This window comes from Corythoichthys intestinalis, chromosome 20, assembly GCF_030265065.1.
Source record: "Corythoichthys intestinalis isolate RoL2023-P3 chromosome 20, ASM3026506v1, whole genome shotgun sequence".
Classification (NCBI taxonomy): Eukaryota; Metazoa; Chordata; class Actinopteri; order Syngnathiformes; family Syngnathidae; genus Corythoichthys; species Corythoichthys intestinalis.
The window spans coordinates 9,007,057-9,020,882 of record NC_080414.1 but is presented as its reverse complement, the minus strand read 5'-3'; the positions used below and the strand labels follow the sequence as shown (position 1 = coordinate 9,020,882).

The 13,826-nt window shown below is 38.9% G+C and overlaps 1 protein-coding gene across 2 annotated transcripts in view; it reads right to left on the bottom strand.

Moving 5' to 3' along the window:
* The window catches only part of rttn (rotatin), a 104,762-nt gene that overhangs the window by 60,711 nt on the left and 30,225 nt on the right, over nucleotides 1–13,826 (bottom strand). For both annotated transcript variants that reach the window (XM_057824397.1, XM_057824398.1), the window contains exons 18-25: nucleotides 13,224–13,395; nucleotides 11,207–11,306; nucleotides 7,375–7,460; nucleotides 6,853–6,970; nucleotides 5,686–5,782; nucleotides 5,544–5,609; nucleotides 5,262–5,450; nucleotides 2,452–2,694 (exon numbers count right to left, since the gene is read on the bottom strand). In XM_057824397.1, the coding sequence (XP_057680380.1) occupies nucleotides 2,452–2,694; nucleotides 5,262–5,450; nucleotides 5,544–5,609; nucleotides 5,686–5,782; nucleotides 6,853–6,970; nucleotides 7,375–7,460; nucleotides 11,207–11,306; nucleotides 13,224–13,395 (1,071 nt within the window). The remainder of the gene's footprint in view (nucleotides 1–2,451; nucleotides 2,695–5,261; nucleotides 5,451–5,543; nucleotides 5,610–5,685; nucleotides 5,783–6,852; nucleotides 6,971–7,374; nucleotides 7,461–11,206; nucleotides 11,307–13,223; nucleotides 13,396–13,826) is intronic.

The window sequence follows — 13,826 nt, the reverse complement described above, 5'->3', positions numbered from 1 at the left end:
ACCTGAGCTTAAAAAATAATAATAAATGGGGATCGAAGTACAACAAACCAATTGGCTAACTTGCATAGAAGAATTCTGCTAGCTTAAACGCGATAAAATGCAAACTTTTTTTTTTTTTAACTTGGGAAAAATATCATCTGGCCATATCTCACTATCCTTTATGTCCCAATACCAAGTATCGATACTGTTTTCTGAGTATCGACACTGTAAATACTTCTAATGCACTGCACCAATGCAGCGCAGGCCACAAGCCAACCAACTAGAGAGGTCCCGATCTGATCGCTCTCCGTACTGCTGCTTTTCTTGGTTCGCAATGCGCTTCAGATTGCTTGTTAAAGTTAACGATGCTTGACAAGCTTGAAGCTTTGGTCTTCCCAGAGAAGCCTGGGAGCGCTAAACTTGAAAGAGCCGCGTGTGTCAATCATCATTAAGCTTGTTAACTCATTTGCTCCAAAAAACGTACAAATATGTTGTATTTTTAATTGTTTCAGTGTCCCAAAGACGTACTTATACGGTTGGATTTTTTTTCACAAGAGACATCTCTGGGTTCTGATTCAACTTAGCTCCGAAGCACAACGCTGAAAATCCATTTTAAAGTAATAAAACTGGCCACTGGAGGGCAGTAGCACATTTGGTAAGACCCGCAACCCGATTCAACGGAACGAACGGCTGGGCTGCACGGCCGGGGTGCCGGCGGAAGATGACCGAGTGGACGTCCAGGATGCCAGGCGGCGAACGACCGAGCAGAACAACCGGGAGGACACGCTGGATGCCAGGCGCTGGACGACTGAGCAGAACGACCAGGACCACCAGTGCAGCGGACGATGCTGTTGAGTCCGTGCTGCTCACCGAGCAGAGCCCGCGCCGCCGTGCTCAGCCCGCTCGCGTCCCCCGCACCCTCCAGTGTCCAGCACGGAAACGCGCACGGACAAACCAGTTCCCCCCCAGGAACACAAGTTTCCCAGGCGAACACTGCCACGAGGCAGTGGTCACCACAAAAGAAAGACCCAGAAAAATCCATCTTTAGGGAGACAGGCGGCGATGAGGGAGAAGTTTACCCCGGATGTCGCGGCCACAACAGCGTCATCTCTCAGTTAGTTATGTGTAAATAAATTGTTACTTTGCTATCAAAAGCTCTATTTGTCTTGTTGTTTATGTTATTTTGTAAAAGGAAAACATTATTCAGATGTTTGGGATGTAACTAAAGCAAAAAAATAGCTGTGTTAAAGTCAAAGTTATGTTTGAAATGTATGCTTTCACAAAAAGCTCAATTTCTCTGTTTTTTCATCAAGAAACTGGAAAATTGCTCAAACTAAGCTATTTACTAATGCTGATTTCTAAAGAATGGAAAAAGATATGAACTAACTTATTTTCCCGCTCAAAGAAGAGAGTCTAATCTTTCTTTTGGTGGGTTCCGTGTTTATATAGCAATAGAACTGAATTTTCTGTGGGCCTTGCAAAATCAGTCAAAATCCAGTACAACGGCCGGGAGCGAAGGGGGTTGCACTGGTAAAAACAGCTGGGAGTGAATGAGTTGAAACACTTGCGGTAGTGTACTGTGGCAAGTCATTGTGTAAGTGCTCTCAGCAGCGTGAGCGGATTTGAGTGGACTGACTCAATGACGCATTTAATAAGACAGGTATTGTTCTACGTTACTCATGTTTTTAAAAAAATAATTCAGTGGGACAGTAACATGTTTAAAACATTTCGGATCACGAATCGGATCGTGAAAAAAAGCAGATTGTCCCAATCCTAGTTTTGTTTTTTTACTTTTTTTTTTTGACAATGCTCTTAACAAATCGTCCAACACATATTCCTACAAAAAAAAGAACTGCTAAATGTACCTCTAGGCTAAATTACAAATGCACAAGCAATTATATTAGCTCAAACAAAAACAAGAAGCCTATGTTGGTCTTAACAGAGAGCATTTGGATCCAGCCATGTTAGATGAGTTATGTCATATTCTCTGTTGCCACTAGAGGTCAGTGTATCCACCCAAATCAATAAAACTAAGTGCAAACACTTTTAAAACAAACCATTCCAACGCCCCTCTAATTAAACGAATCCTCGAAGCAGCAAAATTTTGATTCGAAGCTTTTTTCTAATCGGATTACTCGAGTTAATCGATTAATCGTTGCAGCACTAATCTGGCATTTGTTGGCATCATCAAGCCATAATCTCTACTGCTCTACGGCTGTGACTTGAGAGGAGTCAGATGAAGTAGCAATGGCATCTGGACGCCTCCCTGGTGAGGTGAATTGGGCAGGTCACACCAAGGGGAAAGCTCCAAGGAACACTAAGGACCCAAAAGACTACCTCAAACTCATTAACGAAATACTAATAATACAGTACAGTTAAAAAAAATACTGATATAATTGCATTTACAGTAAATTGAAGTTTTCCGATTGAGAGTTCGTGTTTAACTTTAGAGGTTGCACTGTGTGTTCATACCTGGTAATGGCAGTCTTCCAGTTGAGCGAGTGTAACGTTTCTCGACATTTATAGGTAGCTGTGTGAGGAAAAGTCAGTCTGTCGATCATCATGTAGATATTGAGCCTGGAGAGGGCAGCGATCACTGAACTGTGTCTTTCTGCCAAGATCACATCCTGGATGCAGTCCTGCAGTGCGCTCGGAAGGTGCGTCGCTCGCAGTGAAGCGACCTGAGCTTCCGAAATATTCAAGTCGGCGTGGAACCTGAGAGTTACACAAAAATGTAACATTATTTGAGCACATACAAAAAAATATAAACTACACTAGACTGTGGAGATGTGTGTATCTTAATTCAAAGATTCTGTCGCCTAGGACAGGACAATTGCTCTAAATATAAGTTGATAGGATGAAATTTAGCTTGACTGTGTTAGAGGAATGCTCATCTCTTTCAACTAGGCCTTATAAATGATAGTGAAGATAACCGAGATATCGAACCTTTGAAAGCTTATGCTCAGTACAATTGTTAGAAAGGGACCTCACATAAATGGGCTACATTTCTTGTATTGTATAGTGTAATATATGTATCGCTTTACCCTACCGCATGCTTCAAACAGATTGAATTCTATTTTTAACTCACAGTAAACATATAAACACTCACAAAAGCAAGCATAAAACAAAGAAGATACTATACATTGTGTAGTGTCTGAGTGTACGATGCCTTTCAAGAAGCACGCTGTTGGATGGATGTACAATGGGGCAAATAAGTATTTAGTCAACCAGCAGTTGTGCAAGTTCTCCTACTTGAAAAGATTAAAGAGGCCTGTAATGTCAACATGGGTAAACCTCAACCATGAGAGAGAGAATGTGGAAAAAAACAGAAAATTACATTTGATTTTTAAAGAATTTATTTCCAAATTACAGTGGAAAATAAGTATTTGGTCACCTACAAATAAGCAAGATTTCTGGCTGTCAAAGAGGTCTAACTTCTTCTAACGAGGCTCCACTCGTTACCTGTATTACTGGCACCTGTTTAACTCATTATCGGTATAAAAGACACCTGTCCACAATCTCAGTCAGCCACACTCCAAACTCCACTATGGCCAAGACCAAAGAGCTGTTGAAGGACACCAGAGACAAAATTGTTGACCTGCACCAGGCTGGGAAGACTGAATCTGCAATAGGTAAAACGCTTGCTGTGAAGAAATCAACTGTGGGAGCAATCATTAGAAAATCGATCTGGGGCTCCATGCAAGATCTCACCCCGTGGCGTCAAAATGATAACAAGAATGGTGAGCAAAAATCCCAGAACCACACGGGGGGACCTAGTGAATGACCTACAGAGAGCTGCAACCACAGTAACAAAGGCTACTATCAGTAACACAATGTGCCGCGCCAGGGACTCAAATCCTGCACTGCCAGACGTGTCCCCCTGCAGAAGCCAGTACACGTCCAGGCCCGTCTGCTGTTCGCTAGAGAGCATTTGGATGATCCAGAAGAGAACTGGGAGAATGTGTTATGGTCAGATGAAACCAAAATAGAACTTTTTGGTGGAAACACAGGTTCTCCTGTTTGGAGGAGAAAGAACACTGAATTGCATCCGAAGAACACCATACCCACTGTGAAGCATGGGGGTGGAAACATCATGGTTTGGGGCTGTTTTTCTGCAAAGGGACCAGGACGACTGAGCCGTGTAAAGCAGGGGTCCCCAAACTACGGCCCGCGGGCCGTATACGGCCTGCCTCCACATTTGGTCCGGCCCCCTAAACAATACCAGAGAGCATTTAAAAAATTTTTTTTTTTTTTTTTTTTTCAATAGTGTTATTTATTTTCTGGCCTTTTTCTGTGAAGAAGAACTCAGAGAGGGTTATTCGGTTATTATCTATTTGATTAATAGTGTTATTATTATTTATTGTTATTATTTTATTATATTATTATCTTTATTTTATTTACTTTTGTTCCGTGAAGAATCCAGAAAGGGTTATTTGATTGTGGCTTTCTGAAAAACAATATTTTTTTACATTTAGGCACTCCTGCAATCGTCACACTTTTTCTGTTACAAACTGACCCCGGCCCCTCATCAGAGAAGGGAAAAGTTATGTGGCCCTCAGAGGAAAAAGTTTGGGGACCCCTGGTGTAAAGGAAAGAATGAATGGGGCCATGTATCGAGAGATTTTGAGTGAAAATCTCCTTCCATCAGCAAGGGGCATTGAAGATGACACGTGGCTGGGTCTTTCAGCATGACAATGATCCCAAACACACAGCCAGGGCATCAAAGGAGTGGCTTCGTAAGAAGCATTTCAAGGTCCTGGAGTGGCCTAGCCAGTCTCCAGATCTCAAAAATCCGTGGAGGGACTTGAAAGTACCTGTTGCCCAACGATAGCCCCGAAACATTACTGTTCTAGAGGAAATATGCATGGAGGAATGGGACAAAATACCAGCAACAGTGTGTGAAAAGCTTGTGAAGAGTTACAGAAAACGTTTGACCTCCGTTATTGCCAGCAAGGGTACATAACTAAGGATTGAGATGAACTTTTGGTATTGACCAAATACTTATTTACCACCATTATTTGCAAATAAATTCATTAAAAATCAAACAAAGTGATTTTCTGTTTTTTTTCCCCCCACATTCTGTCTCTCATGGTTGAGGTTTACCCATGTTGACAATTACAGGCCTCTCTAATCTTTTCAGGTGGGAGAACTTGCACAATTAGTGGTTGACTAAATACTTATTTGCCCCGCTGTATGTGATACCTTTTCTATGCGAGCAAATGGCAATAGCTATAGAATCTCTAGCGCGACACCAAATATTAGTCAGATGAACAGTGTATTACTCTGCATTGTTGATCGAGCCAATGGGTTCCTTAAGCAGTTTGTCTATACCGCAGTGCCATGCAACGTTCCAGACCAACTGCAAGGCTTGACGAGCAGGGGCGAAGGTCAGTACATCTGAAGTGAGATTCAGGATGCAACAGTATGGACTGACAGCATGATAGCTTACAACCTGGAAAGGCATGTTGTACCTTGATTGTTTTTAAAAAATAAATAAATAAATTAGACCAATAAAGGTAACAAGCAATCAAATTAAAACCGATGACATTGGTTGACAAGTTTACCTGCGAACTACTGACAATGGGAGGGAGAATGTCTGAAGCTTGCCATTGTCCAGCGATTTGTCCGACCTTATACAATGATTAAAAATACTGTATTCCAAACTTTAAGGGATGAATACAATAGGCAGCAGATGTTAAAACTCACCACATTGCCATGCTGCTTATTTCATCAAAGAGCAGCAAACTCATTAGGACGGCAGCCTCTCCCCAATTGTTTTTGTTTGCCTTCATGATTAGTGATGCTGTAAAGAACAAACACAATGCAATTTTAGTATGCAATTCTCACACACAATAACTAGGTGCATTTAACACTAGAAAAACCAAGAGTGGATTAGTTGATAAAAATCACTTTTGTTACCAGAGAAGGGTCATCTGACTCTAATCAGCATATCTTTTGTGAGCATTGAGGTCTTCATTAGCAAACAACAAAATTGCAATTACTGCATTAACCATCTAAGTCAAGTCCAACTGTAACTTTAGTCTTGAAACAAATCTGTATAAGAAAAAACATTGCAATAAAATAATGTACACTGGTTGAACTTCAGAGTAGCTGAGATCTGTCATGACAGAAAATCGCTTCAATGATATCTGGCGCCATCAAGCGTCGTGAATGGGTATAATGTCAAGACCGCGAATATAAGACGACCCCCTCTTTTTCAATCTTATTTCAATGCAAAAAACACTGTCTTATATTCGGGCCAATACGGTATACTGTACATGTACCACAATGAGAAATGCCTAGTCTATCATGTAATGATGTGCGTCCTTGGTCTATTGGGGACGGGATTTAATAAGCACAGGCTTCTCCTGTCAAACCTTGTCTTTTCTTTGGTTTTCTTCAGGTTAATCTTATCACAATGCTATCTTGTAACTGTCAATGATACTGATGATGATGACAATAAGATAAACAATAAACAACTTGTAGCTTTAGCGTAGGATTCACATTAGCATGGCGAGCATCCTCTTAAACTCTCACTTGTTTAAATATCGTCATGACTCAGGTACTCATTGTAGATTTTAAGCTATTGAAGCTTTTTTTGTTTTTTTTAAATTGCCTTTATAATCTACGTGCTTTAAAAATAAAGTGTATCGGCCTCATCGGGTTTGGATATCAGCAACCGACTGAATTTTTTTTTTTAGGCATTTGAAAATCTCATATCAGTCGTCTATTTCAACTAAATTGATTTTTACATGAAACTATTTTCACTGCAATACAATCAATGAGGGAAAAAATAATGTGGAAGCTTGTTACAGATTCAAGCTTATCTCTAAATTGCTCTATTATTATTGTTATTTTTTTTTAACAATGCACCTCGTAGCAGAGTGATGAGCAGGAGGTTGCGTTGTGCCAGGCTGTTCCTCAGAGATGGATCAGCATACACCAGTTTTCTCAGGATACACACACAAGGTTCCAGCATGCAGTCCGAGCTCTGTGCAGATGGACAACAAAAGTATTTGGCGTTTACACATTGTACAAGTGAACCCTTTTACTGGCACTCCAGTGACACAGTGAGACAAATAGCACCTGCAGACAGCTCATTTTATGTCTACTTCAATGTAGCTAAACGCAGCGTCTGATTCAAGGCCTGCAGGGCTAAAGACACAGCCTGTCTGACACTGTTAAAACAGGCCATTTCATCCTTCTATCATGCACGCCTCAGTGGATCTCTTCGACATCCACTGCCAACAAGTAAACTTACTTGTGTGCATCAATGAGGTCATATAGAGGAAGTTTTTGTTGACTGCACACAGTCTCCTTGGATTTTTCCATTTGACTTGACTCACAACAGTGTTTGATTGTTTATTGTTTTGTCAAAGCAGGTTTTATTTTTACCTTGTTACCATTCACACTGTCAGTAATGAAAGAAATGATGGTGTCTGTTATTCCAAGAGTCTTCAGGACTGGATGCATAGCTGAATCTAGAGAGAAGAAAGATTTAGATAAATATGGACACCGTGAATATGCGCACAAACTTTAAAAATAATGTGAAGTGAATGCTGCAGACAATTGCATGAGTCACTATGATCTAGGGCTGCAGCTATCGATTATTTTAGTAGTCGATTAATCGATGAACTAGTTAGTTCGAATAATCAAGTAATCGGATAAGGAACATGAAAAATAAAATATCTGAACTGAGCCTTAAACGGTATAAAAAAATAAATGCGGATCTAAGTACAACAAAAGAACAATTGGCTAACTTATATAGCAAAAGTCCGCCAGCTTAAATGCTATAAAATGCTAACGTTTTTTTACAACGCTCTTAACAAATGGTTTACATATTCCCACAAAAAAACAGCTAAATATGCCTATTAACTAAATTATGAATGCATAAAAAACATCATCTCAAACAAAAACTTAAGCTTATGTTGGTCTTAACAGGGAGTAGTTGGATTCAGCCATGTGAAATTAGGCAGACCAGAGGGCAGTGTAACCACCCTAATCAATAAAACTAAATGCAAACACTTTCAAAACAAACCATTACAACGCCACTTTAATTAAACAAATACTCGAATAAAATTTAATTCGATTATTATTATTATTTTTTCTTTAACAGAGTCACAAGTAAGTCCTGGGTAAATGGGTGCTGCAACGATTAGTCGATTAACTCGAGTAATTCGATTAGAAAAAAGATTCAAATCAAATTTTGCTGCTTCAAGTATTCGTTTAATTACCGCATTGGCCCGAATGTAAGACTGTGTTTTTTGCATTGAAATAAGACTGAAAAAGTCTTATGTTCGGGGTGAAGACATTATACCCATTCACGACGCTAGATGGCGCCAGATATCATTGAAGCGAATGCTGAACTTGAGGAGTAATGTTCTTTGGTAAATGGTAAATGGTGTTACACTTATATAGCGCTTTTCCACCTTTCTTTCATGACAGATCTCAGCTACTCTCAAGTTTAACCAGTTTCCATTATTTTATTGCGAAGTTTTTCCTTATTCAGATTAGTTTCAAGACTACAGTTACAGTTAGACCCCACTTTGATGGTTAATGCAGTTATTGCAAATTTGTTTAATCACAATTAGAGCTGAAACGAGTACTCAAGCAACTCGAGTGACTCGAGTTTAAAAACTGATCCGAGTAATTTTATTCACCTCGAGTAATCGTTTATTTTGACAGCTCTAAGCATCACGTTTTGCTCGGACTACTTTTAATGCGGGACAACGCGCTGTCACGTGCGGAGAGGAAGAAGGGGAAAAAAAAAAACTTACTGCAGCCGACAGCCGCCACAAATGACGCCAACGTTGCTAAGTACTAGCCCGCACGATGCTACGTTGGTACAGGTAGCGTCTCATAGAGATCACATGTATGTTGAACTAGATGAAAAATGACAGACTCGGCCGCGTCTGGGCAGCGTTAGTAAACAGCCGCTATCAAGCAGTAGAGCGCTAAGCGCTAATAAAGAGCGCTAATACATAAGATTAACGTTACTGTCGCTACTACCTCACTTAACGCTAGCCCTGCGGAGGGCTAAGTTTCAATTAATTATGACCACTGTCGATGCGTGGCTAACGTGTGTTACATACAGGCTTTAACATAACATAGCATAGCATTGTGGAGTGATGAGGGTGTAAAATAAAAACTTAATCATGCTAACGATCAATTTTAGCTCAGTAGTCATTGCTGGATAAAACACCAAGTAGCACTGGTCCCTAATGTGCTCCAATACAGCCTGTATCATACATTTATTTTGAACACTGCAAAAACTCAAAATCCTATCAGGACTTACAGTTTAGACTAACTTAAAACTTAACTAGAACTTAAAAATGGCTTGACACAAAGAGAAATTCAATTGAAACAGGTGGGAAAAAATCCAAACTTTTAAGTGATGTGTGTTATCAAGCGTAACGGCATTTTTAGGTAAGATATATATATATATATATATATATTTTTTTTTAATAAGATCTACAAGTTTTTTGAGTGAAAGCAGTGAATTAGTCTTTTTTTTAATTCTAGTTACATCTGAGATGCAATTGTTGGCTGTTTTCAACAATATACATCGAAAATAAAGACATTGATTGACTGAAAATGGTTCAAGATTAGATGAAATGTCTTGTTTTCTCATGTATATTTATAATTGCTCTTCACCTAAAAATATATTTGTTTTATCCGATTACTCGATTAATCGATAGAATTTTCAGTCGATTACTCGATTACTAAAATATTCGATAGCTGCAGCCCTAATCCCAATAGATTAGTTTATTTACAGTTCAAAAACCAGAAGCCATTCATTTACGAATGTGATTGCACTTTGGTTTACATATTTAAATGTTCAAATATTAAGATTTGAATGAGGCAAAATAACATGCTTTTTCTCTCAAATACATTGCAATATTGCGTTCAAAAAGTCTTTTTTCAAACTTGGGTCTTGAAAAAGAGGGGGTCGTCTTATCATCAGGGCCCTCTTATATTCGGGCCAATACGGTAAAGTGACGTTGTAATGGTTTGTTTTGAAAGTATTTGCATTTAGTTTTATTGATTTGGGTGGATACACTGCCCTCTAGTGGCATTAGTGAATTTGGCATAACTCATTTCACATGGCTGAATCCAGCTGCTCCCTGTTAAGACCAACATAAGCTAAGTTTTTGTTTGAGCTAATGTTTTTTTTTAATGCATTCGTAATTTAGTTTATAGATATATTTAGACGTTTTTTGTGGTAATATGTGTTTGACCCGTTTGTTAAGAGCATTGTAAAAAATGTTAGCATTTTATAGTATTTAAGCTATCTGATTTTTGCTATGTAAATTAGCCAATTGTTCTTTTGTTGTACTCGTTTATTTTAATACCGTTTGAGGCCAAGCTCAGGTATTTTAATTTTTTTTATGTCCCTTATCTGATCGAACTAACTACTTCATCGATTAATCGACTACTAAAATAATCGATAGCTGCAGCCCTAATCCCTAACCTTATCCATTTTGGGCAAATCACTTCAAGTCTAGTCACAAGGTCATGTCGAGTCAAGTCAAGTTGAATCTTAAGGTTTAGTCAAGTCAAGTCAAGCAGAGTCAAGGCCAAGGTGACCAGGCGGATCACTGGCAGGTGGGTACCAATCTACGATCAAATTTTTTCAAGTCTAGAGTCATTGTCTCACAAGTCAAGTCTCCAGTTATTGCCTCACAAGTCGAGTCGAGTCTCGGACCCTCCCAGGTCAAGCGAGTCAAGTCCGAGTCTGCCTTTTTTCCCTTTAAGTCCGAGTCAAAGTGCGAGTCATCAAATTTGCGACTCGAGCCAATTGTCCGGAATGCTGTAATAACAACTCACCATGTTTTTTAAATACTGGTGGTAAATGATACACTTATGATTACAAATAAAATGCATTATGTTCTTTTGGGTTTTAATTTCTACAATACAACATAACTACACATCAGAACGTGTGCCCCAAAAAATTGTTTGCAATTGCATTCTGCTACACTGTTTGTAACTCCAACACAAAGATGAGAGCAAGAGTGTGTCGTGAAACCAATTTAGGAAGCAGAGAAGTAAAGTAAGCAGGGGCCAAGTAACTAGTCAGCAGTTTTTCTGGTGAAACATAAACGCTTTCTCTGGTTTGACAGCACTCTGGCATATGGTAGGAAACGCCGATGTAAACTAAAAGGTGATCCTTAAAGAGTTTATAAGAATTACAGAAGCGAAACGTAAGGAGTTTTTAACGAACGCTCACCATGTAGAACCACAGACAGCTGCTCTGCAGCAGATCTTCTCAGAGCCATGTCAGTGGTGTCTGAGGACAGCATGCCATATAGCTTCTCCACTGCCGACACCTTATTAAAAGGGAAAATATGAGTTGACAAAAATATGCACGTTTAAAGGTATAGTTTCATTCTAAAATTCCACAAATACTGTACCAAAAAAAAAAAAAGACTGTATTATAAATACATAAATATAAAATATTATATACACTGCTGCTCACAAAAATTAAAGGAACATGGTGTTCCTTTAATTTTTGTGAGCAGTACATACACATATATTATATATATATATACTAGTGCTGCAACGATTAATCGATTAATTCGAGTATTCGATTGAAAAAAATATTCGAATTAAATTTTGTTGCTTCGAGTATTCGTTTAATTAAATTGGCGTTTTAATGATTTATTTTAAAAAGTGTTTGAAATTAGTTTTATTGATGAGGGTGGATATACTGCCCTCTGGTCTGCCTCTTTTCACATGGCTGAATCCAACTGCTTCCTGTGAAGACCAACGTAAGCTAAGTTTTTGTTTGAGTTAATGTTTTTTTTTTAATGCATTTGTAATTTAGTTTATAGGTATGTTAAACCTATTTTTGTGGGAATACTGGATGTGTCTGAACCATTTGTTAAGAGCATTGTAAAAAAAGAAAAAACGTTAGCATTTTATAGTATTTAAGCTAGCTGACTTTTGCTATATAAGTTAGCCAATTGTTCTTTTGTTGTCCAAAGTTTTTTTTTTTTGTTTTTGTTTTTTTTTTTTAAATACCGTTTGAGGCTCAACTCAGGTATTTGAATTTTTCATGTTTCTTATCCGATTACTCGATTATTCGAACCAACTATTTCATCTATTAATTGACAACTAAAATCATTGATAGCTACAGCCCTAAACATGTTTGGAACTTTTGTAGAAAAAAAAAAAAAATATATATATATAAAATCGGTTAGAGGTGTGCAAAATTTCCGATTCTAGATTATTCGCAATTCGGCCGTGGAAGATTCGAGAACGATTCACAAACATCCAAATTCCGATTATTGAAATATGCCAAGTAAAGCGGAAGTACAACACACTCAGCGTGCCGCGCAGTCTTCGGGACGGAACGGAGAAAGAGTAGCTAAACATCATGCTTCTCATTACCCGGCCCCTCGTGTAATGCCAATGCTCAACTCGCGGCTCTAGCTCAACTCATGCCACGAGATAAAAAACACAACAACATACCTGACTTCTGCCGAAAAGCTGCTACAAAGTACATCCACATAATGTTACGGTAGATATCATTTATATAGGACTAGACGCATTATAGATTCGGTCGCGTTAGCAGCACATCTTCAAAAAAGCTAGATGCGGGCGTTAGTAAACGGCCGCTATCTTAAAGCAGTACACTTCCCTGCAAGGCTGTTGTAGCGAACCTTCCAAGCAAACCTAATTAACTTTTTATCTAAAATACTCCTAAATCGGTAAAATATTGACTTGAATCTATCTTTAAAATAGTTTTAAAACTTTCACATGTCGAAAGTAGACAAAAGGGAAGTTATGGAATAACGGGAGCAATTTTAACAACTTTAACGGTTGAGTCACAACATTAAATTACTTGAATGTAGTTTAAAGCTGCTGATACAGAATGGGGACTGTAGTTTTTTTATTTAATGTTATTTTTGTTTGCTGCTATATGTTAACTTGATACTGAAATAGTAGTTTGGTTCAGCCTGAGAGTATTTTTGAACAATCTTGGAACTAATGTACAAAATGTGATTGTAATGTACAAAAACAAAAAAAAAAAAACAAAAAAAAAAGGAGGGAGGTGCATCAATAATCGTTTTATAATCGAATCGGAGCCTCTGAATCGTAATCGGAATCGAATCGTTAGGTGCCCAAAGATTCCCAGCTCTAAAATCGGTATCGGGTGGGACTCAGTATCAGCAGATTCTCAAAATCAGGTGACTCGGAAACGGTTGCAAAAATATGTGATTGGGTAAAGTGTCGATTGATACCTTCAGTACAGACTTGTTGCTGGTGTCAAGACTGACATCCACCAGTTGCCTGATGCAATAGAGATTGGGAAGCGAGGAGATCACTGACTGGCTGAGCAGTGGCCTGGTTGCCTTAGCATCACCTCCTCCGGTTAGAAGCGGCACAATGTGTTGAACTGCTGCTATCCTCACCCTGTGTACAATGAAAAGACTTCATTGAAAACTCACCCAAGAAAATAATCATCTTTTCTCAGCATGACCACATAAATCAACTTCAGTGTTGTCGGGGGGGGGGGGGGGGGGGGGAGTGTTTTATCTTCATTATGAAGCTACACAAGCCGCTTCAGAAGCAAAATACTTCTCGCGTAATCGCTAGCAAAAGCGTCAAGCAGAGCAGACAAATCTGTTATGTGTTCAAAATTCATCGGAGCTCATCCACTGGCCGGCTGCAAATTTCCACTTTCATCAATATTCATAGACTGGGACCGAGTAGCTGTTTTACACAGACCTCGCAAAGCATTTAGATGACTTGATGAGCTGATCGGCCGACAGCAGCAGACTGTAATAATGTGTCCATCACAAAAATTCTCAAGAGCTTGTCTGCTTAGCTTAAAAAAAACAAAA